The sequence below is a fragment of the Mytilus trossulus genome, chromosome 8 (genome assembly GCF_036588685.1).
Source record: "Mytilus trossulus isolate FHL-02 chromosome 8, PNRI_Mtr1.1.1.hap1, whole genome shotgun sequence".
Classification (NCBI taxonomy): Eukaryota; Metazoa; Mollusca; class Bivalvia; order Mytilida; family Mytilidae; genus Mytilus; species Mytilus trossulus.
The window spans coordinates 67,841,707-67,868,222 of NC_086380.1; the positions used below are offsets into that span (position 1 = coordinate 67,841,707).

The following is a 26,516-nucleotide window of genomic DNA, read 5'->3' on the forward strand; positions in this document are numbered from 1 at the left end:
GATAAAGTTTTGATATTAAAAGGGAAAATAAATACTGTATTTGTACTTCACACGGAAAACATAACATGCACCACTAGCGGATCAATATAACAAATGCACCACAAATTTTAGAACTCAAAAATAGTTTGTCAACAAAGAATTAATTGTGCAGTGATAGTGATAGATATAAGAAGATGTGGTATGAGTGACAATGAGATTACTCTCCATCCAAGTCACAATTTACAAAAGTAAACCATACTCATGATAGGTCAAGGTACGATATTCGACACGGAGCCTTGGCTCACTGTGACGCCGAATAATAAGCTATAAAGGGCCCCAAAAAATACTAGTGTTAAACCATTCAAACGGAAAAACCATCGATCTTATCTACATGAAAAAAAAAACGAAAAACGAGAAACACTCATGAACCACAGCAACAAACGACAAATACTGAACATTAAATTTCTGATATAGGACAGTTGCAAACAATTGCACCGGTTTTAAACGTTTTAATGTTACCAAACCTTCACCCTTATCTGAAACAATAGTGTAAACATGTTTTAATTTATAACAAGAAACTGAACTTACCAATTTATCCTAATTTGAAGAGCAGAGGACATGTAAAAGAGGGACGAAAGGTAGCAAAGGGACAGTCAAACTCATAAATCTAAAACAAACTGACAACGTCATGGCTAAAAATGAAAAAGACAAACAATAGTACACATGACACAACATAGACAACCAAAGAATAAACAACACGAACCCCACCAAAAACTAGGGTCGATCTCAGATGCTCAGGAAGGGTAAGCAGATCCTGCTCCACATGTGGCACCCGTCGTGTAATAAAGGTGTAAAGTGTAGAAACTACATGAAGTTGATAAATGAATGCAAAAAACTAATATCATTTCGTGCTCCAAAAATATTCAACTACATACGTGAAAACGTCCAAGCTGCTAAACGAGTAGCATTGATAGCCATGTTTCTAATAATGATTCATTGTTATGACATAACAAGTGTAGAACGCAATATAATATAAAATAATGGTTTTTTTTTCTGTAGACCTTTGTTCAAGTTTAGTGATACAAAAATGAAATGCTAGATAGGAAAAGTCTACCACTGCCGACTACGACTTGCACATCTTGACCCAAGTAGAGTAACGATATTAGCAATCTGAGAACAACTAGAAGGGCGCCATAATAAGAGCAAGATGTGCATTTTGACCATTAGTGTCCCTCCAGTAATGGTCAAGACCAAAACATTTAAAATTCGAAATATCAAAGAAAGGTTGCGAATTCCTATACTACTAGTAATACAAAAACTAAAATTATAGTAAAAACCGGAAACGCAAATGCAAGGACAAATATCAGCTCTCCGTTTAATATTTTCTAAATTTCAAAGTAGGTGAAATCTCGGCTGCCCCATGCTATATTCAATCGCTTGTGTGCCTGTACACAAAGTGTACCAGGATACAAACATTTGCATGACTACTTTCTTGGCTGTTTGTGCCACCGGAGACATACATTTGTATATTCCTCCGAACGGTACTGACCCAGTTAAAGATACGTTTAGAGCATCCACTCGACCAACAAGGCTACTGTGGATTTATTTATTTGTGTTCGTACCAATATCCGTGGATTAAGGAAAACTAACATGTTCGCGGATATTTAATTTTGTGGTTTTGTTGAAATCTGCATACAAGCCTATAGAAAATTTGCTATTCGTTGCACATTTAATTTCGTGGTTTACCTGTTCCCACGAAATAAACGAAAAGCGATAGCCAAAGAATAATAATGAATCCACAGTGTATAAACTTCGCTTTTGTGAGTAGAGTAATGCCTTTTAATTGGGTTATAGTGCGTTGTGAATAGTGGCAAGTGAATAGTGTATCTTTTACACTATATTAATATTAGCAATGTGAGCAACACGACGAATGTCACATGTGGAGCAGGAGCGTCTTAAAGATTTACATATCTGTACTTAGGTGATCTTAGGTGATCTTAGGAAAATCAAGAATTTGAAAATAATAATATTTACTGGAAGAGTATCAGTTGAGGATCAAAATAAGCTAAAAATGTTGAGAGGTCATGGAGCTCCTTTTCGAGATATTTGATTTATAATGTATGGCGGGAAAAGGCTGACTCGGACTTTTACCTTATATTTGCATTGGTAATATTTGGGTCTCAAATCAAAAGAAAGAAAATCAAGAATCTGCTTAACTTTTAACAAATGACCATTTATAAACTATATGGTCTTATATTAAAAGATGAATAGGTGTTATGGGGCAAAATATTTTACCTTGGAATGTATGGAAAAACACCAAGGAGTCCGAACATTTGACACACATTCAAAACCCTGACCTAAGTAAATCCTTAAACTTCAAAAACACTTGATTTCACAGTTTTCGGTCGGAATCTTGTAACTAAATCTGTAGTTTTATATGTTGTGTTTAATGAACTGTTGATCGTATTTTTATTTTTTTTATTTTTCAGTTTATTTTCGACATATGAGTTTGAAGGTCCGTTTTTGGTATCTTTCGCCTTTGTTTCAAATCTAGGTCAGTTAAATTTTGTTTGCCTTTAGGCCTTTAAATATTGTATTGTATTTACTATAGATATGTTTGTCGTTCGGTTGCCGTCTCGTCGACATATATACCCTAATCGTTTCTTTATTTATTTTCAAAAGCATATTCGGATATAAGAATACTCTTGCAGAACTGTATTTTTGGACTTGTTCTTCGTGTGGTATCTCTTTCGATTTTTTTATCAAGCATCTTCATAGTGAAATTTGTACTTTTATTTCAAAGAATTCAATGTTATCTCCTTTGTATCTACAATTATGTTGTTATCATCCAAATACAACATTCGAAACAGCGTAGTTTTGCCCTGGAAAAGAATAGTTTAAATATCATTTCATTCCTCTCGTCAGGACATATGCAAAACAAATTACATGTGCACGGACTCTATTCCCGCCAATTTCATTCAACGAAAGGAAGACAAATTTGCAATTTTAATTTTTGCATTGTTCAATATATTCTAACAGAAAACTTATTCACAGCTGTAATCACTTCCCCACAGTGTACTTTCTGTAATTGTCCTCTTTCAATTTCGTGTATAAGATGCAAACACGACTCCGCAAACTTAGGCCAATTATTTGGAAACAAAAGGAATATTTCCTTTGTCATAATCGTGTCGTTTTTGTTGAGAATTTGCAATATTTTATCTTAATTTGTAAAATTCATTACAAAAATAACGGTCATCTCAATGAATTGACCTACCTCTTTGTGCAAGGGTCTAAAAGCATAGGCACTTTTGTCAGATTTCCCCCTATATACCTTTATGTTATATTTTTTTCTGAGACAAGTGCCTGTGTCTAAAAGTCTTAGAATACAATGAGTTATAAATCGTTGTTTAAAAGTTGCACACTAGGACTTTGGAAAAACTTATAAGCTTAAACGTTCGGAATTGAAGATTTCCAATGCATTCTTTCGGTCGGTTTGATTAGGGGCCAAGGGCTGGCGTGTCAGTGGCTGCTAATAGTCTTTTGTTCATTTGTATATCATTGTCATTTTGCTTAGTTTCTTTTGTTACCTAATCTGACACCTGACTCTTTTAAACTGAGTGTAACTGTGCATATTGCTTTGTGTTTTCTTTATTCTACATTTACTATAGGTATAGGGAGAGGGTTGAGATCTCACAAAATCATGTTAACCCCGCCGCATGTTTGAGCCTGTCCCAAGTTAGGAGCCTCTGACTTTTGTTGGTCTTGCATATTTTATGGTCTTGGTTCATTTGTGTGTTTTGAAATTTTCATTGATCTAATACACAATTTTATTTAGGGCCGGCCAGCTTGGGACAATCTCCAGGTGCGGTAAATTTTCGCTGTGTCTCCATTGGTGGCCCTCGGCTATTGTCTGCTATATGATCGGGTTGTTGTTTCTTTGACATATTCCCTATTTGCATTCTCAATTTAATTTTTAACTGCGTACTTTATTTTCGCCTTTTTAAATTTTAGGATTCGAGCGACAATAATTAGTATTTTGTTGACGAGAAGCGCATCTGGCATACACAATTTGAAGCCTGGTATCTATGATGAGTTTATATATACCTTGTCCTGTGACATGTATTGTCAGAGAAAGTCCACCATTTCCTAGTGTCACATGCTTTGTTCCAACAACTGGACCATTTCTTCCTCGTCTTACAATGATATCATATTCTCCTTTGTATGCACGAACAGTCACTGAACTGGTGAAACGATGAGTTTCATGGGTATGCCAGCGGTTTTGGTAGACGAGTCCAGCTTGGTTATACTATTGTCAATGAAATAATAATATAACAGGTTCTTATGGAATTCTTTGCGAAATTCATTAGAAAGTAACAATGTATAAAATATTCTGAAATGATTAACTAAAATGTAATACTATTTCAAAAATGTGCTGTTCTCGTAAACGTCTAAAAAATACAAAAACAAACAATATTTTTACCGTTACTAATTCGCCTTTTCAAAATATAAAGAACTATGGATACACCAAAACGAAAATATCGTTACGTCATTGGTTGAATTTCCATTGTTTAGAACGGTTTAAACAAAATTAATCATAACGTTTTGGTGAACGTTTTTTGAAAATTTAACCCAGAATGCATGCAAATCTGAACAGGCGAATTCAGCTCGATACAAAAAAAAAGTTTAATAAAAAGACTCTGCCTTTCACCTCTATTTGATATAACTATGATTGAGTACATAAAAAGTTAACTAATAAATTTCTAGCTAATATATGCTAAACCAAAAGAGTAGACGTAACATTTTGCTATTTTCACTTTTAAGTAATCAATCAAATGATAAACCTGTAAATTTTGTCCATTTGCCAATGCTGCATCCTGACTGTTCTGTTCCGGACCCCAAACGTCGTCTAAAATTATACCTTCTACTTCCGGTCGTGAGAATAAAAGAGTCACCACATCATCTAACAGTTGGGCTCGTAAGGAAACAGGGTCTTTATGAAATGCAAGACTTGATATCCACAATGGTGACCTTGCCTCAGCTAATTTATCAATTCTGTACTAAATAGTAATAATGTGAAGCATGAAATAATATATATATTTATAATATGACTATAAATTTACTGTCTTTTTTTTTTTTTCATTTGTTAAAAGCATAGGAAAAACTTTTTGATAACACGTTATACCCACCACGGCAAATATAACGAGAGGTAATATAAGATTTGAAACAGCGTCCGCGTGCCTAGATATAGATGTGGTGAACGTTTGGCTTAAAAAACATTTCCAAAGGAAAACAAAACGAAAAAGGCTAAATTTGTCATAAATCAACGATCAGACTGCAAAATTCGTGCTACCTCCAAACTCTTTTTTATGAGCTATATTAAGCAATGAGTTGCAATGCTAGGTTCGATAGACTTACCTTTAAGGCATCCATGTCTATGTGACTGGAGTTAAAATGTGCTTTAATACCAAGTCCATAATATGGAGTATGTATGCTCTTTAATCGCTTAGCCATATTAGCATATGCCTAGATAAATAAATGTAATTCGGAGTTTAGTAGGACATCCATTATCACTGCACTAGTATACATATTTGTTTAGGGGCCAGCTGAAAGATACCTCCGGGCGTGGGAATTTCCCGCCGCATTGTAGACCCAACGGTGGCCTTTGGTTGTTGTATGCTCTTTAGTCGGGTTGTCACTTTGACACATTAACCATTTATATTTTCAATTTTTGTCAATGTACAGCTCGTTACAAAATAAATATTGAATCTTTGAAACACGTTAAAAAGATTTAGTTCATAATTTAAGAAAACATGTTCATCTCAGATAAAACACTGCTTGTAGGAAATCGGACTATTCTTAATTTGCAGCAGATCCGCAGTTTACAAAAGGCTTAAAAAAAGGAACATAAAAGTAAACAAAATCAAAACAAAAACATTGCTGTTATAAACGATCTTGGTCAACTTCTTCCAAATTCTATGTTTCTGACTGAGCTCTTTTTTATATTTTAAATTCTCTAGTTTTCGTGTAAAAAAATCCATTAAACACTTACTGTTGTGTGTAAACTACTATTGAGAACATTCCTTTCATCTAAAAACAACCTGGCATGTGGAAATCCTTGTCTAGCTTTTAGGAATAACTCTTGTGTAATATTTGCTGATTGTGTGTAGATCTCCAGGAAATCATCTTGTAATACATCACTGTACACATCTAAGTTTTCAAAACTAAAAACAATACATTGCAAGATGTATAATATCATTAACATTTTGTTTTGTAGTACTGCAGTTTTAGTCCATTGGCTATATAAATATTTAATAGTTGACGACTGTACAATAATTTATCAACATTGCTTACTGATAATCTTTTGATTAAGGAATAACTGTAATATTTTTTTTGTCTATGAAGAAATAACATAACAAATTTGGTGCACACTGAATAACGCGCGTAGCGGGTTATTTAACAGTGTGCACCACCTTTTTTTTAATGTTATTTCGAATAGACAGACAAAATATTACAGTCCTTTCTTATAATTTAAATCTAAATTCCATTTTAAACCGTAGAAAACCATGAAAAAACGTTGATGACGTCATGGTCACATGACTAAATTATGTCTATGGGCTCATAACAAAATAACGTCAGCCAATCAGATGACGCGTTACATCCAAAATTAAATTTTTGAATGTGGGTAAAAAGTTGTAACCAGGAGATGTATAAACCTTTAGTAACATGAACGTTGGAACTACATTGACCTTATCATCTATTTTGAATAGTTTCCCCGACCTTTTTATGTATATTCAAGCTTGAAAAGGTGTCCAAGTGACATATTCCAGCGGCACATCCTATCACCCCGTATTTAGGAAATGCTCCCTTTCCCCCGAGGGTAAAGACTGAGTATAACAACGTAATGTTTTGGCCTTTTCCTTTGTTATATTCAAATGTCACTGATTAGTCTTTGGTAGATAAAACGTTCGTATGGCGTACACAATGTTAATCCTGATTCCTATTATGAGTTTATTTGCAGTATCGCTCGTGCAAGCTGTCAAAGATTAATGAATATGTCAAGATGAGCGATGGCGTTGGTTCATGTCTGTCATATTTGTGTTTTATAAACAGGTTATGTTATCATTTAAGTCGTTAGTGTTCTCTTTGTTCATGTATTTTCAAGCTTGAAAATGTGTAAAGGTGACCTATTCCAGCGGCACATCCTATCATTCCGTATATAGGAATTGCCCCCTTTTCCCCGAGGATAAAGACGGAATATAAAAACGTAATTGTTTTGGCCTATGGTTTTTTTTTGTTTTTTTTTTTTTGTGTCTGGGTCTTTTAAAGCCGACCACATATTTATTTTCATTGTTGAAGGTCGGACGATTGCCTTTAATTGCTTACATTCATTCCATTTGAACTTTGGTTGATAGTTGTCTTATTGTCATCAAACCACATCTTCTTATTCTTAAATTTTTCACAGAAATATAAGTTGTGAGTAAACAAACAAATGTATATATTACCTCAACTCATATATTGCGAAATAAAAAACTGCCGTCAAGTTATATAAGTGAGAACATTCATTGACAGTATAAGTCATTAATAACTAAGTCTTGAATTAAGAAATTATTCACGTACCTCCCATTAAACAATGCAGCCATATAATTAATTCTATCTTGAATAGCAAGGTTTATATCTCTAAGAGGTAGTTTAGATATCCAGTCAGGATTACTTTTGCTCAACGCAGAGAATAAGCCACTCCCCCATCTTTTTAACCTTCAAGAAAAAATAAGAAAACACTTTTGTATTACAAATAAAACTACAAAACAGATATCAATAAAATATTATCACTTACAAGACATTAGTTTGATAAGTCATCTCCATCTTATGTTTCCTCTATTTATAAATTTCGAGGAAAATATTATACGGTTTCTAGATATAGTTTAGAATTTATTAAGATTTCTATTTTGAAAAGGAAGACATTTAAACTACGTACCTATGATTTTGAAGACGTTGCATTGCTTGCACTAATGTTTCATTGTCTATCTGTCTCTGCAAAATCCAAAAAACGGCATGCAATAATTTAATGCTATAATGAAAAAGGTTTTAATAAATCAGTTTACAAATGTAGTTGGACTTCGTCGTTTCCTGTCTTTTTGGACGCGCTGGCCCATCTGATATTGTGTTTGTTTGTCCAGTGTTATATTAAAGATTGCTTATTATGATTATTGAAGATACACCAACTTAAAAAATAGAACTCTTATTCACTCCAATAAAAACTTTGACAATTATCTGTTAAATAAAAGTTTGACCCCTTTACCCCATGGTTCACTGAACAGTGGAGATGTTACGATTTCACATTTAGGTAATAGTTCTTAAAATATTTGACATTCTGTGACCAAATAATGTTAACGGTTTCATAGAACTAATATTAAAATGTGTAGTATGGCTGTTTTATACAATCAAGTAGTGGTCACATCAACTTGAAACTTAACAACCTATGTTGATAATTATGTTTATTTATTTTACTATATTGCAAATAACAATTGTGACCTCGTTTGCATGTTCACTGTGCAAACAAGGTATGGTATGCAAACAATATTATTTCTTGAGTCGTATACATACATGTAACACATAGTTATATGTGAAAGTCTTACGTCTAAACATTACACCTCCAACCAATAATAGTAAAAGAGGCATTCCAAAAATGTATTAATCTCGTTTACTCATTTGTCATGTTTGTAGAATGCTTCAATTGTGTCATTCTATGTAATTACTCTCTTATTTAAACGTTTCGTTGGGACCCTTCAATGTGTAAGTACTTAACACACCTGTTGACACTGTATAAGGTTGTGTTTCGTAATTGCACTTCACAAAACATTATACACATATAAAGTATGAGAATATATTTACTTTGCTTGCTGAAAACTTTTAAATTTGAAATCATCCCTTCGTAAATTTTACGGACGCCATCACGAGTTGTTGACCGTTATGGAATAACCGTTTCACAAATGATATCGGATATGTTCCTTACGTCGTAACTACAATCCCCTTCCCTTTCATGAGTTTGACCTACCGAATTAGCCTATTTACCGGATTTGTAATCACATAAGCAACACGACGGGTGCCGCATGTGGAGCAGGATCTGCTTACCCTTCCAGAGCACCTGAGATCACCCCTAGTTTTTGGTAGGGTTTGTGTTGTTTTTTTCTTTAGTTTTCTATGTTGTGTCATGTGTACTATTGTTTTTCTGTTTGTCTTTTTCATTTTTAGCCATGGTGTTGTCAGTTTGTTTTAGATTTATGAGTTTGACTGTCCCTTTGGTATCTTTCGTCCCTCTTTTAAAGAATTAAAGAGAAAAGCCTTGTTTCATTTTTTTTGGTATTTTGATATATTCAGTGTTGGCTATTGTGACTTCAGAACCATACCCAACAACAAATATTGTTGCAACTCACTGGTAGAAATTGTCAATTACACATTCAAGAAGACTGTGCTTTCGAGGGTCGTTATCATTGCAACAGCAGGCAAAGTAAGTAGTAGTATACCTGATCAGATTCCATGTCTATCCATTGTATTCCATTGTCTATTTCTCCCATCTCGAAATGGTCGTACATGAACTGACCATAGTTAGTGAGAGAGTCGTTTACTAACAGGTCTGGTTGTATGGTTGAACCAAATGGAAACTGACTCCTTTTTTGTTTAATCTGAAATGTTATTGCATTTTTTTTCTGGTTTTGCTAATTTGGTAAACAAAACCAACAACAACTATTTTTCACAATTAATAAATGCTTTTTTTTCCGTTTCACATAGATATGATTGAAATTTTCGAATGCTACTCATGAACGACTTTTAATTGTGACAAACATCATAATTGGTCCACACCCGGAGTCCAATTTTTGTTTGTTTGTGAAATGTTACTTTACTAGAGGTCCTTGTATGATTTTCATGTTTTTCAATCTGCAATGTTTTTCTTAACATTAACCGCGTTGTCCGTCTTTTCGTTTTATGGACAAGGAGTATTTACCAATTTTTTCTTGTATTATTTTGATTTTTTTAATCTGAAACTTCCCTTGTGTTGAACCTATGTTTTGTTGCCTTCGAATTTAAAATAAATCAGCGAACATGGGAAACTGTATTAGAAATAACTTAGGGTTCAAGGGATTAATCCACCATTAAGCTCGACCGATATTCCCAGTGATGCTAAAATAGAGTTAACATTATTCGTGTAATCTACCAATTCACCAACCATCGTAAGACCTATCGTCCATGTGTCTCTCAATTCGCATTTAAGAATACCAATCAGAGTAGAGACAGGTTACACAGAACATGTAAATATTGTGTTTCAACATTAAACTCGTTAAATTAGTACACCAGACATTTTGAAAATACGCTAGTTGTATTATGGTATTATTTTAGCGTCAATGTTTAAAATTGAGTTATTTTTCTTATTGGGAAATTGTCGTATAGACAAAAGGTTATTTTATAGTACTATTTACGATAAAAGCGTGGTAATTCTGGGGAAATTCGTTTGTTTTTTAGGATTTTTCCAAATTCGCATATAATATTTTATTTTTTATTTATTAGAAACTAAACAGGAGGCTTACTTAGTGTCGTGTCTTCTTACAATGGGTTTCATATTTCAGATATCGCGAATGTAGAATTAAAAACGTCTTATTAATAATAAATGTTCACATATATATGACAAATTTTGAATGTAATTTTAACATGTATCAATAAAAGCAATCAATATCATGATTAAAAAATTAAGATCACACCGAAACAGTATAAACACTCTTAATTTCAATTAGCACAAATATATGGAATATAACTGGCAATAGTGCCTACTAATGGAAAACTATTAAGAAAAATAAATATATTTTATAGTGAATTATTAACCCAATATCGATGGGAGAGAGATAATCAAATCCAAAGAATGGACATATTCTAAAGGGAATTTTCATTGGTTAAATATTTCTCAGTGATGTCCTGCCATGGCTTTGATACATTTATTTTTGGCATTGCACAAGTCATGTCTTCTTTGACTATTAATGACGTTAAAATACTTAATCCCTGGGATGTGTTTTAGTTGATTTTAGTCTATGATGCATGATTTTTTATTATTAATTGGTTTTGGCTTTTAACTAGCTGTCAGTAACTGTGAGTACTCTCAAATCGTATTTGCTTGTTAATTCGACCTGTTGATACTGTTTATAAAATAAATGCTTTTTTGTTATTTTTTATTTATATGGATCTTGTCTGTACACCAGCCTTGATTATTTGTAATATCTTTAATTTTTCACTTACTCTTACTCAATTTGTATAAACTTCAAGATCATAATTATTTTTTTAAAACCGTTTTTTTTCTAAAGAGAATTTTGATTGGTAAAATATTTCTCAGTGATGTCCTGCCATGGCTTTGTTTGAATTTGTTTGTTAGCTTGTTGGTCATGAATGTTTGTCTCTAATATTTAATTAACTGTGCATTTGTATTCAGATATCGCAGATCAAATTTATTCGTTCATTGTGTAATCATACGTTTTTTGATTGAGTTAAGTTTACCAATTGATACTTTATCGTGTGTTTTTCTATGTTGTGATGTTATGATATTGTTTCAGAAAAAGGGAGAAGGTTTGATTCCATTAAAACGTTTAATCCCGCTGCAAATGTTTGCACCTGTCCTAAGTCAGGAATCTGATGTACAGTAGTCGTTTGTTTATGTAATATATAAGTGTTTCTCATTTCTCGTTTTGTTTATATAGATTAGACCGTTGGTTTTCCCGTTTGAATGGTATTACACTAGTAATTTTGGGGCCCTTTATAGCTTGTTGTTCGGTGTGTGCCAAGGCTCCGTGTTGAAGGCCGTACTTTAACCTATAATGGTTTACTTTTTAAATTGTTACTTGGATGGAGAGTTGTCTCATTGGCACTCACACCACATCTTCCTATATCTATATAACTGTTCGATTCAAAACAAAACAGAAATATAATCAGCACACCTGCTAGTTTGGTCAAAGTAATTTTTTGATGACTGTTTTCTAAAATGTAAAAAAAGACATCAATTATGACCCTTTATTTTAGTAAGTAGCTTTCAGATATACCATGTTCGCACTCTATCACTGAGGCAGACATATTCAATAGATTCTGGCCATTAAGTTGTTTTCAATAACTCTTAGTTGATTTGTGCATGCTATTCCGATTGCCCATGTGAAAGTGTATTTTGTAATCTTCTACCCTACATCATATTTTGATATTTGTGACTTGTGTTGCGAATAGTACGCAATTATAAGACATTGGACTTTTATTTGACATTGTGTATGTAATATTACGTTGTTAATTGCATTATAGTGAATGAATCATGCTAGAATATTATAGATGGATAGTGAAAGTAGTTGTGTATATTTATGTTAATTAAAGAAAGGTTGGCAAATTCCGGAATTTACCCTGTTACCCTAAAAAAATATTATTTATCATTTCTCTAGTTAATTATAGTTTGTTCTAGATTTAGAATGTTCTTATGATTTTGATATATATGGTTTTTATGGATAATTATCATTGTAAAAATAGTAGTAACAGAAGTATAGAAGTATTATCAGTTGAACTAGAAAGAAAAAAAACGGATTTTTCCAATGTGGGTATTTTGTAACTGTACATACTGTTAATAACTGTGAGTTATTGGATTAAACATGTGAAAGATATAAAAGGATTCCGTGTTAGTCTGATTTAGTCACAGCGTGTATTTACTAAGCCGATAGCTTGTTATAGGAAGAGATGTTTGTTACACTGTTGCCTATATTATCTGTTATATCTTAATATATACATGTAGGATCAGTGAAAAGATAAGATATAAAAGATCAGATCGACATTTATAAGAAAATAATTGTAATAACTTGTGCTATATTGAGACTGATTCTATTGTTTAAGACAGTACCTTAAATCGAATGGTATTAAACATAGCAATTTTTAATTATTGTCTAATAGTATACAGTCGAAATGGAAACGGTCCATTAACCAGAATACGATTTGAAACCTTAACACTTAAACTGTGGATTCGTATTTACGTGGTCACCCATTTTCATGATTTGAAGAAAACTTGCATATTCGTGAATATTTAATTTCGTCGTTTTGGCAAGTCTTCATACATTTGTTAAAAAAAAATTGTAATTCGTTGAACATTTAAGTTCGTGGTTCCCCCTTACCCACGAAAGCCACACAAATTGGTATTCTTGGGATTTTGATGACACGACTGTATATTAACGAACTATATCACATTACCTCGACGTACATATAACTGATATCTATACAATAAGAGCCGCCATTGTGTTGACAATAGTAATAACTGGTATGGTGAGCAACGGGTCTAAAATAAAGAAATGAATGTCTAAGTGTTCAGAAAACGTCGTCAAACGTACCTCGACATTTAGTTCTAGGATAGAAACATAATTGTAGAGATTACAATAATAAACTATTTGAATTTAAATATTCGGCTTTGAGTGTTGTGTCATTGTCTGTCATCGGTTAACATTAAAATAGCAAAAATTCCGAACTCCAACAAGAGAACTTCAAAACAGAAAGTCCTTTATAAAATTGCATGATCAAAAGCTCAAACACACCTAATAGCGAATCGAAAACAATTGTGATATTCGTGTATTGGTACAGACATTTCCTGTTGTGAAACTTGTGTAAAAAAATCTTGTGATATGCAATTACAATTATTATCTTTTTGTCACTACTGTTTTTTATTTATGCATTTATACTTTATAATAACAAATACCGTTAAGTTTATTTTCTGATTTTGTATTTTTCGGGACAATTTTGGATATATTATGCATACATGCTTAGAGACTACTTAAGAAGCACAACTATTTCAACCTAACTATATAAATTCTATTATCAGCACGTTCTCAAAATTGATTTTATTGTATGATCAAATGCTGTAAGGTAACACACATGTCATTTAATTATTCTGCACTTAGCGGCTGTTATGCAGGCAAAGGTTACGATTTTGTAAACATGGTAAACAGATAGATAATCACCTTTTACCTTCGTAATAGCATACATTACAAAAATATGTCTGTTCCTGTTATTTTAGTATTTGATATCATTGTTAAGTTTTCCTATAATTTTCTTTTATGTCAGCACCAGTTTAAAATTTTGTCTTGTGTACATGTCTTTTTTATTGACTCATCATAAATTATGGAAAATTATGTATTCTGTGGGAAGTTCCTATTTTATAGTAAAAAAATATTCATTGCAGACAGGAATATGCCGACGTTAATTTTAATATGCATCTCGTAACTTATCATGATCAATATCAGAATCATGCATACCTAAGTAAAAGTAAAACCTTCAAATTTATAAAATTCAGATTATACTGACGTTAATGTAAGCGTGGCCTTTCGAAGTCGATCAATTTCAGAGTTGGCCTGTGCTTTCCATCTAGAATTCCTTGGTAATACTGTAAGTGATGCTTCATCAAGCATAAAATCCACTTCATGCTCTGGTATTTCAATAGACACGTTAAAATTGTTTGACTGAATACCTGCAGCAGAGTAATGTTACAGTTAGATATCATGTACATGTAAGACAACTAACTTATCATGTTTGTAGAATGGAGGGCAATAGTAACATCCTTTTTATGAAATACCTGGAAATTTTGAACATAAAAGAAACCCAAAAAACTTTTATGTGCATGTTCTTGTAAAATAATAACTAGATAAAAATCAATACACTCTGTCAGCAAAACTGAAGTCCGTTCATTTATAATATATTGAATTTAAGAGAACTGAATCCTGTAACTGATATCTTTGGTACAACATATGCTACTATACACCATATAAACTGAGAAACCTCAAATGTGTTCAGTGCATTACAGAATAATAGAAAATTGCACATCAATAGTGTTTAAGACCCTAAATAGGAAATACAAAAGTACATTTTGAAATCAATTAGGTCAATTGGACAAGAATTTTAGAGTACAATCAATCGATCAACTACAAACTATGATTTATTGAAGTATTATTTATAACAATTGTAAAAAGGAAACCTTTTGTAGACCTCCGGTCATATTTCCACTTTTAAGCATGAGAAAAGAACAGTGTTTGGAAGGGGGAAAATGCAGGGAAAAAAAGATAAGTTTAACAAAATATTTGAAAGGTTTCGTAGAACAGATTTCTTAGAAATTAATTTATTATAATTAAATAAGTCTTCATTTAATTAATAGATAACAGTTGTATCAGTATGTTTAATTTTGTATAATAGTCTTTATTTAATATTTACCATTTGGTATATATACATCTCCACTAAGTTCGGTCCATTCAAATCCTATCTGTATTTTTGGATAATCCACAAACCTCTGTTTAATATATGTTCCTGTAAAATGTTTAAATTTTGCTTAAAAACGGCAATTACAACTTGGATGTAATGTCAAACATACAAATTTACTGTTCGTGCTAATTGCTGATATGGGGTATTTTATGGGATTTTGTATGATGCTTGGTCCGTTTCTGTGTGTGTTGCGTTTCGGTGTTGTGTCGTTGTTCTCCTCTTATATTTAATGCGTTTCCCTCGGTTTTAGTTTGTTATCCCGATTTTGCTTTTTGTCCATGGATTTATGAGTTTTGAACAGCGGGATACTACTGTTGCTTTTATTTATTGTATGCAAATAATCATTTTGTCAGTCTTGTAACATACAGAGTTAAGACAACCTACGACTTCGTGTGGTTTCCCCGTAATTTTTGTCACAATGCGTTTGTTATTACGTTGCCATAGTAAAAGCCGATTGTAAGTTGACGTCGTGTACACCGGTTGTTAACCGGTGTTTCTCATTTATAATGTAAAACAACCTGAGATTGTTTGATGACATCGTTTACATCGGTTAACTTGATATTGGTGCTCTTATATTACAATATGAGAAACATCTTACCATAACGGTCGGTGTACTTCACATAAACGTGAATATCTGTGTACATAGTTCCTCTAACTAGCTTTAGAAGTTTGATGTAGCTTTTAAATACATAGTTTTCTCCTCCAGAGCTTCGGATGCGTTGTGTCAAAGCCGAAAAACTTTGATCCCTGAAAATGAGATGAAAAAGTTTGTAATGTAAAAAATCATTTTACGATGCATGACGTATAATTTTCTCTGTTTGAATTGTCAAAATAGAGACAAAATTTAAGTTTTGTCTCTGATTTTAGATTACTATGTATTACATGCAAATTTTGTTACAAACATCAAGTACACAAACAGCTGTTTACATTGAAAAAGAAAGCAGCCAAGGTTACATGCTTTTAGAAAAATAAAAAAGGCTCAATTTTCCTTAATTCAATGACCAAATGTTGTAACAATGATGCGCTCTCTATAATTAAAAGAGGGACGAAAGATACCAAAGGGACAGTCAAACTCATAAATCTATAATTAAACTGACAACGCCAGGGCTAAAAATGAAAAAGACAAACAGACAAACAATAGTACACATGACACAACATAAAAAACTTAAGAATGAACGACACAAAACCCACCAAAAACTAGGGTTGATCTTAGGTGCTCCGGAAGGGTAAGCAGATCCTGCTCCACATGTGGCACCCGTCATGTTGCTTATGTGATAACACATTCGGTATATAGTCCAATTTGATAGGTCTCATTCATAAAAGGGAAGGGGATTGTAGTTACGACGTAAGGAACATAACCGATATCATTTGTGAATCGGTTATTCCATAAAGGTCAACCAACTAGTGATGGAGTACAAAATATACGAAGGGATGATTTCAACTTTACCAGTTGGAACTCTTGGTTTAATAGCTTCCCTTGTGAGCAGCAACCCTCTTTCAAGAAAATCATGATAGGAAATGCAAGCAGGGGAATATCATATCAATTGAGAGATATATACCCCGTATGCAGGTCCTGCTGGAATGTTACTACTTAGAAATGGAAAGTTCACAATTGGAAAGCTAAAATCATCTCTTTTGTCGTAAAGATTTATTTTAACCGACTCTCATTGTCAATTTCTAGACGTAAGTCAAGATTTGAGGCCTACTTAACTGTATCTGTAGTAGCCTTTATTTCTAGTTCGATGGGATAGATGCGTTCCACATACTCACAAAATTTTGAATTATTAGTGAAAGAACATCAACTAATTGTAAGGTGATAGTAGTTTACCTAAGTTCAAATATAGAATACAAAAGAAACCAAATCAAGATAACAAAGAGAAACTGAAATAATAGATTGGTTTCCAAAAGGAGCGTAACCGTGATTGTCAAACTGGACGCAGTTTAATTTTGTGTACCTGTCGTTCTGGCGGACTAACTAAAACGAAAAGCAGTTTACATAAAAATATGATGATGAAAGGGCTACATGATTTTTGAAATATTTAAACCTACAATCATTCTTACTAGTTTAATTGAAATATAGAATAACAAATTTTAAAACAGTGATGCGCTCTTTATAATTAAGGTAATATTAGTTTACCTAAGTTTAAATATAGAATACCAAATGAACAAATCAAGATTACAAATGTAAACGGAGATTAAGAATTATCTCCATAAGGAGCGTGACAAGGATCGTCAACAGTTTTATTTCATGCATTTTTCGTTCTGACAGCGGGTTTGATAAGTGGACTAAGAAAAAAACCTAATTACGGTCTTACCTTTGAGTTACCATCACACTCCAATCTCCACTATAACTATTCCTTAATCCATTTGGTTTACAACCCAAACATTCCCAAGGATCTATAGTATTAGGATTTTCAAAGTCTCCATTTTCTATAAGATTTGTTGCTGAAAATACTACGTTGTATAACGTAACAAAAACTAAAAGGTCTATAAACATGTTGATCAGACTGCGCAGTTGTGATTTTCTGACGAGACTTCCTTGTCTTATCAAAATTTCGTGCTTGATCTGTTGAACTTTAGTAACAAGTTTGAATAGAGAGATCAGTCACATATTGACATTTACTTCAGATATAGGCCCTATTAGAATTGCATTTACAAATGGTGTCGTAATACCGTTTTCGATATGTATTGAAAGATTTAGAATAACAAAAATAACGAACCCCTAGGAAAATTCAAAACGGGAAGCCGTTTATCAAATTGCAAAATCAAAAGCTCAAACCCTTCAAATGAATGAAACCAAACTAGCCTATTCATCAATATTTAAATGATATTAATATCTTATAGGGATAAATATATTTTTTTCAGTGAGTTTTTATATTTAGAAATCGCTGATATATCTATTCCATTTGGTCGTAAATAGTTTTTGAATAATTGTTTAATTCACCCATGAAAGTGTCGGTAGAGACATAAAAGGCTTATTAATATAAGAAATTATCTCGCTAATGCATACTTTATTATGGGTATTTTTAGATATATCAGATTTAAACTTGGCTATTGATATTTCTTTCAAAATAAAGTTCTTTTGAATAACCGTTATCTACTAGTATTCTCTTTATAAAAAAAGAATTGAAATCGCATCAACTTTTTCTTGTTATCTTCTCAAGGTGCAAATAAGTTTAAATCTTCAACTCATTTCGTTAAAGCTGCCAAATTCATGCTCACCGATTTGACTCAAACTCTATTAAATTGTTTAATGTAAAACAGTTTCCAAACTATCAACAGTATAAAATAAACAATTAACAAGACATGTCTCAATAAGTTTCGTAAGAATTTTAGCCAAGACGCCATCTAATCAACTATAGAGTAAACTTTCTATGACCGTATAAACGATGTACGCATAAACATATACATAAATAGATTAAGCTACCCTTGAAATTAGATTTTTTATAGATTTGTTGAGTTTTGTTTTATAAATTGAAATTTATCGTCGTTTTTACCTTTATAAAAAAGATTTTTTGTGGGTCGAATTTGTCCATCAAATTATTTACCTTTGTTTCACTTTCAATGTTGACATTCTTTTCCTTTAAATAACCATACACAGGCAATGTATGCATATTCTATCTCTTTCAACGGAGTTAAATTGGAGTTCACATGAATACGGCTTTAATGAGGTCGAATTTTTCACTTGCAAGTGAATAATTCATTATCAATGTTTAGTAGCTCTAACAAAATTGAACCATTTTAAATGATAAAAGCGAATTATTAATCACAATTTTACTTTCCTTAAAAATTTAACAAAAAAATATCAAAATTTAGATTTTTTTTATATATCTCGTAGCTAGTGCCCCAATAAAGTTTAATAAACGTAATATGAAGCAAATACTTATCATTTCAAAGTTGAACATTAATAAGCAACCACACAGACTTCAACAATGAGAAAATCATATACTGTACAGCTGACTGTAAATTGCCCGGAAATAAAAAAATAAAACAATTTTATAGAGAAAACTAACGGTTTTATTAATAGCAATTTGCATAAAAAACAATCGTCATGAATATGCATGAATTATTTGCCACTGGACGTTAAGCTACTAAAAATCATTGTTTGAATGTTTGAAGGGGCCAACTCTCTCCTAATATAGGCCAAAACAGTAACGGCACAACCGATGAAAAGCACAAAAAATACAACCACTCAATCACAGTCTATTGACTTTAGACATACACACAGAAAAGGAAGGCACCGGCACGTTAAATATATCATTGACTACATCTGAAATATATTTTGATTTCATGACTTTCGGAATTAATTGAACAGTAATTGACACTTGATATCACAATTTGAATCAATAATCTGTCTCATGTATTTACTGGAATTATTATTGTATTCCAAACACGTGATTGAATGTCCATTTTTCGTACTCGAGATAGCAAAAGTTTGAATAACTTAGTTAACTGTTCGTATTCTACTTAGAAATGTTATAGATACAGAAAGTAACAAAAAATCAATTGATGGATGCGTTGATTTTAAACAGAAATTGAATAAAAGGAATCAATTGCTATCTATTTTCTAGTTAATGAAGCAATCTCTAGTGACTAGGTTTCCTTAATTGCTTTCCTTTCATATTATTATTTTATTTGATAAATTTATTTTTTGTTTACTGCTTAGTACCATTAATTTATATTTGATTTCATTTACTAAACTTTTAATACCACCTAAGTGTTGGCGGATCATGGTAAATCTTAATGAAATATGGAAACGAAAAGTATTTTAGTAGTTTGTTTACGATCAGGAATATTTATGATGTTATTAGCCGTACATACAACAGGTATGCTTTTATTGTGTTTCTTAAATGTTCCTTTACAGTAAACTGGATATTGTCAATTGTTAGTGTTTAATTTTGTGATTCATTTGCCGTTGATGTTTTGAAATATCCCAAGCAGATTTTGAGAAAACAAAAACAAGACAATCAAATAGCCTCAGTCAAACAAGGCCAGAAAACACTACTTCTTTGGGAAAGGTCAACAACATAATAAAGATAAGCCAAAAATACCGAATCATCATCCAAGCCCCACTGGAGCTTGCGGTATACTCAAACATATTAAATCAACTCACAAATTATATACTAGAGATAGTTGGTCTCCTCCTACTTGAATGACATATCATATATGTTTGTACTTTTCTATCGGTAATAGCATTTGTTTTAAGTTTTGGAAATAATAAGATTCGATGCTAATAAAAGGAACTGTCGAATATGTCAATAAGCATTAACACAACAGTAATAAAACGGTATTGATAAGCTTAAAAAATACAGTTGACAATGTCAAATGCTGAGCTTAATCGGCTCGAGTATGTACACTAAAAGAATTTATCAAACAGAAAAGTTAAAGATCTGCAATAATATGCATTAGACAAACGTAAAACACGGACCTTAATCGGGACAAACACAAAGATAATGTGTAGCATAAAGGATGTGGTCTACATTTTGTAACTATAGTTTTATATACTATCTCTTCGCTATTTTATCTAGATTATCCGGTTAAGAAAAACAGTACTAAAATATGTTAACCTCTCTTGTTTTTATCCTTTTTGTCAAATATCCGGAGTCCTCTGATGTTATCTATTTAGTTCCATTAAACATTGTTCCCGATTATCCCTGCTTTTCTCTTCCTAAACTTACTATAGATATAGGAAGATGTGGTGTGAGTGCCAATGAGACAACTCTCCATTCAAATAACATTTTAAAAAAGTAAACCATTAAAGGTCATTGTACGGCCTGCAACACGGAGCCTTAAAAAAGATTGTTATTTTGAAGCATAGTAGCAAACATCTTAAACTTTAGAAATAGCGTAATCGTTCAATATATATGTTCGCTTGTGTTCAAATGTCTTTAGATGGAGTAAAGCCATTTCCATTGATATTTCATAGTGTGTCTTTTTTTTATGTGATGTTACACCATTATTTCAGATTAGGGTGAAGGTTGTTTCCTTTTAAAAGATTTAAACCCGCTGCATTTGTTTGCACCTGTCTCAAGTCAAGAATCTTCAATGATTGACACCAGTCATCATGGTCATGTTTGTGACTCTTAAAGCTTGATGTTCGGTGTGAGCCGCAACGACCGTCCAAGGGCTGTAAAGGTCAAGGTCATTAATAACTTCCATCGTATCGTAGCCAAAGCTCCTTGTTGAAAATCGTTCTTTGACCTATAATGGTTTACTTTTACAAATTGTGACTTGAATAGAGAGTTGTTTCATTGGCTCTCATGCCACATCTTCGCATATCTAATTAATGTTGTAGATTTATTTTTCTTTCGTGTGAACACATTTTCGTTGTTTGAAGAAAGATTGCATTTTCGTGGATATTTGATTTCTTGGATTTACAAATTCTGCATAAAAGCCTTGTAACTTCGTTGACCATTTAGTGAATATCCGTATTCCACGAAGTAATAAAATCTGGTATCCTACGAGTAATGATTAATCGTCAGTAACTTGATTCTGTACCGACATAATATGTTCAGGAGAGAAGTTACATCATAAAAACATGGATGTGTGTTTGTAATTACTATTTAGTAAGCAAATGTGCCCATAGTTATAGCCCTTGTAACTAAACAAAGACTTATCAATAACAAAATATATATTAAATTGTCAACAAATATCTTTCAAGTCTCGGAATTGGCAAAATATGTAATGCAATTATCTTCAGGCAGTCGAACCACTATTAAAAAACTGACACCAGTTAGAAGAAATATTTCCGCAGAGTGGACGACAGCTACAACCATGACAACATCAGAAAATTAAAAAAAAATAACTGAAGGAATAAGACGCAGGGTTGAAGACTGACTTCATAAAAACACGTGATAGTTGCGATCGGTATTAAACTTTGAACCATGCATGTCGTTGACTGATTCAAAATTGATTTTTTCAAGTAAAATGAAAAGTATGTCTTGCGTTATGAACGCATAATGTGAATACTTAAAAAGAAAATGTGTTAGTGTAATTAAGTAAATAATTTAATTAATTTTGTACTAGTGAAGGGCCAGTTGAAACTTTTGAATGACCTGCCAGCCCGGTAAGAACTGCAAAATATTATCTAGACTAGCGACTTTGTTATAAACTTATCATTAAATACTTATTTCTGTTGTTATTCTAACATTTTAACAGGTCACAGCTTTATTTTTTCGACTATTATGACCGTTATCTCATGACCCTAGTCGTTTATATCATAACACTACCATTTTGGCATTCAATAAAAAAAAAATGTGTGTTAAACTTTTTCGTTGTGCATATTTTTTTTATTTTTTTTTCAGAAACAAGAAATGTAAAGTTACAACTCCAATATGACTGCAAATTCAGCTTGAACATAACGAGAACATTAAAGTCATCAACTATTATCCAATGTGGTCGTGAATGTATTTGGCAACACGCGACCGGAAGTGCATCATACTATGATGGAGATTGCTTTTGTCACTCAAATGTTTTTACCAGTAAAGACGATGCGGATATAATAACCGGTGCTGTTTACATTAAACCTGTCACTTACATTGCAGGTAAACGCACATATTAGAGAAAGTTATTAATTAATTATTGTTTAGAAAAAGAAAAAAAAATACTGGATTCAACAGCCTTCAACGGTCGAGTGATGGTATTGCAGAATCTTACCACCAAAACAAAGTCCTATTGTAGTGGTAATTAATTAAGTAAATAATTTAATTAATTTTGTACTAGTGAAGAGCCAGTTGAAACTTTTGAATGACCTGCCAGCCCGGTAAGAACTGCAAAATATTATCATGTCAAACGTAAGATGAAAATGAACACTTAGTCCTACAAAATATTTATGTACAAAAAGAAAAAAATGGATCTAAGCCGGCAAAATATTAGTATTCAAAGTTATAATAAATATTTCGTCCAACAAAACACCGCGAGACCACTGCAATAGTACGTAAGACGACATAAGACTCATCAGTGACTCTCATATCGAAGTATGACAAATCAGAATGTCGTCCCCTAAACATTAGAAAGTAACATTAGTCGATGTTGTGTACTCTTGTTTTTGACATTTGACCTATATCGTTTGTTTTCCAACAACAATTATTAAGGTCTTTCCCATTTTTAAAACCAAAGAGATTTCTCTAAGGGGCATAACCCTATTTTAGGTTTCTGAAAAGACAAAATCAGCTTTTACTATAAAACCAAAGTCTTCAGCAATGATATTTTGGACTTATGACCTTGACAAAGGTCACAAGGTCAAAGATCAAGGTTATGTCCCAGATAACGAATTATGTGTTTTGGGTCTTATTTAAAGGATTTTTAGTGTGTTTAAAAGGTATTTAAGGTTGACCTTGACTTTTTACCATTCAACTTTTTGGTCGATATCTCAAAAATGGTTCATTTTACAGACATAGTAAACAGTAGAAAATGTTTAGAAAACTGCAAAGAATTTAATTACAAAGGTCACAAGGTCAAAGCTCAAGGTTATGTCCCAGATAACGAATTATGTGTTTTGGGTCTTATTTAAAGGATTTTTAGTGTGTTTAAAAGGTATTTAAGGTTGACCTTGACTTTTTACCATTCAACTTTTTGGTCGATATCTCAAAAATGGTTCATTTTACAGACATAGTAAACAGTAGAAAATGTTTTGGTGACTGAGGCACAACTTTTTTGTACATTTTGACGGAAGAGATTTGACATATTCTCAAGGTGCAAAACTCCCGTTAACGGTTTTGAAAAGGTAAAATTAGCTTTTATCTTGAACCAAAAGTCCTAAACCCATAGGGTCTTTTGCAATGACATTGTGTATTGTTGATCTTCACAAAGGTCACAGGGTCAAAAGTCAAGGTCAACTCGTAAAAAGCGAATTTGTTGCTTTTTATCATAATTTAACAGTTGTTTGTGTGTTTTAGAATTTTTCGATACATTCCACGTCTATTGGAACATGTTTTTTACATAACAAAAAGAAAGACATCTCAATTGGTCAAGAAAAATTGACATTTTATTTTGTTTCTCTATTTTCAGCTGATACAGATGAATGTCCAGATGCTTACCATAAATACAGTAATGTTTCCTGTTTTAGATTCTTTGACACATTGGTTAATCACGGTACAGCAGTTGTATTTTGTCTGGAGCAAAATGCTACCCTGATCAAGATTGATAGCAATGACAAACAAGAACATGTAAATCAGTACTTAGGTATGGTTATAAGAATGAATAAGCGCATGACTTTCTGCGTTTAATAGATGATATAAATGTTCGTATGACGTGACCTATTGGTTAATTTTGTTTCGATCGCTGCCCTTGGAATTATTTCGGATACTCGGTCTTCGTTGAATAATTAATTAATTGATTGATTGATTGGTTGGTATATGATTGGTATGTTCATCTCTTAATCATATGTGCATAAAGGTTCACATTTAAGGAATGACTGTTATATTTTTTCTGTCTATGAAGAAAAACATTGACACTGAATAACCTGCGTAGCTCGTTATTTATAAGTGTGCACCAAATTGTTTATGTTATTTCGAATAAACAGAACAAAAAATACAATCATTGCTTATAATTTAATTCTAAATTCCATTTTAAACCGAAGTAAATCATGAAAAACGTTCACGGTCACACGATAAAATAATTTCTACGTGCTGTTAAACAAACGACTGTCAGCCAATCATAAGATGCGTTGCATCTAAAATTAAATTATATTCAGAAATATTCTATAAATGATTATCTGATTTGAAGGGTCAACATCTAGAATACAAATCCATATTCATGAAATTATAAATGAATCAATTTACTTAACATACGAAACATATTTCAGTTGCAGGTGTAGAATTATGATAAAGGAAACCAATACTCATTTAAAAGTCATTCCTTCGATTGGTTGTTGTAAAGAACAACCTTTACGACCATTTGTTTTCTAAGTATAGTTATTCAAATTAAATTGCAAAGACTAAATTCTTTAGATGCTCCTGATTAATAGAAAATGTGCGTTAAATGATAAAAGTTTTTTCCAGTAGAACGAGGGGTTTGTAAAGAGAACTCTGTTTGTGAACTTAAAGCAATTTTACATTATAGTTTGGCTCCCAGCCGAAATCGTTCATATACAAGGGTACAAAGAGGTTGAACATTTTGAGGATTCGTGGTTTTATGACGATGGGAACGAGATGGAATTCAGCAACTGGAACCAACGTCAACCTGACAACGATCCAGAGAACGGTCATATAGTGATGAATGTATTAGAGGGTGGTGGCCACTGGTCTAACGTAAATCCTGATTACGTAGCAAACTTCCTATGTGAAATTTACATTTAAGGCAAGAGGAAATAAGAAGACTGTTACATTGTTACATCTATTTCTTGTAATATAGACATACACATGGTATATACCCATCTGCTTTCAAACATAACGACAGTTATTCTGAACCCATGCACTTGTTTGTGGCTGTTCAAAGTCAGAAGCCTCTTACCTTTGTAAGTCTTGTATTTTTTTTTTTTTTTTTTTTATCTTAGATCATTGATATGTTTTTGAATTACGTGTGGCGTCATTTTTTACTGAACTAGTACACGTTTTGTTTAGAGGCCGGCTAAATCCCTCTTCAGGCGAGTGATTTTAATCTCAATGTGTTGAAGAAACATTTGTGTCCTTTGTCTTTTTTCTGTTTTTTTCTTGCGTTTCTGTCTCTATAACATGTTCCCAATTTCCACAGACAATCTTATTTACGACCTAGGAGAGAATAAGATGACATTTACATTGTTACGTTCCTAATTCTTGTTTAGACAAAAAATATAGGCGAACCAATGATACACACCCATCTGCTTTCAGACATAACTATGGTTATACTGAATCCATGTTTCTATATGTACGTATCCACTGCATGTAGATTACAGATACTGAACAGAGCCAATTGAAACATTTATGGGCAATAGTAATTGGAAGTGATTCATTAAAAAACATATTAAACCAGATTTGGACTTTTTGGTTTAAAAAGCTTCCACTTCGTCTTTTTCTTCCCCCCCCCTTTAACTTAAAGCTGATTTGAACGCTTCTGATCAATCTTGTGGAGCTGAAACGAGCGTCTGGGTGTTATAAATTATCTGCTGGATAGATAAAGATTAGTAATTGATTGGGAATGCTTAATATATATAGTTTGTATCGCAAGGTAGCACGTTGTTAGATACAATTGAATTGGACAACTATAAGGTGTTTTTTTTGAATTTCGAAAAGCTACAAAAATAGAGATTTATTGAC

The 26,516-nt window shown here is 32.4% G+C and overlaps 2 protein-coding genes across 2 annotated transcripts; one reads left to right on the forward strand and one right to left on the reverse strand.

Moving 5' to 3' along the window:
• Positions 1 to 2,757: 2,757 nt before the first annotated feature.
• On the reverse strand, positions 2,758 to 17,809 carry LOC134682075 (anti-sigma-I factor RsgI6-like). The gene is made up of 13 exons (XM_063541678.1): positions 17,598 to 17,809; positions 15,881 to 16,029; positions 15,235 to 15,327; positions 14,335 to 14,497; positions 13,231 to 13,315; positions 9,504 to 9,662; positions 7,955 to 8,010; positions 7,597 to 7,734; positions 6,029 to 6,200; positions 5,395 to 5,502; positions 4,821 to 5,036; positions 4,084 to 4,285; positions 2,758 to 2,861 (listed from the first exon to the last, which is right to left on the reverse strand). Exons 1-13 carry the CDS (start codon positions 17,777 to 17,779, stop codon positions 2,824 to 2,826), a joined length of 1,761 nt encoding a protein of 586 aa, XP_063397748.1. The 5' UTR covers positions 17,780 to 17,809; the 3' UTR covers positions 2,758 to 2,823.
• Positions 17,810 to 23,659: 5,850 nt separating this feature from the next.
• On the forward strand, positions 23,660 to 25,580 carry LOC134727902 (galactose-specific lectin nattectin-like). The gene is made up of 3 exons (XM_063592299.1): positions 23,660 to 23,750; positions 24,292 to 24,465; positions 25,345 to 25,580. The coding sequence occupies exons 1-3, from the start codon at positions 23,660 to 23,662 to the stop codon at positions 25,578 to 25,580; spliced, it is 501 nt and encodes a 166-aa protein (XP_063448369.1).
• The last annotated feature ends 936 nt before the right edge of the window (positions 25,581 to 26,516 follow it).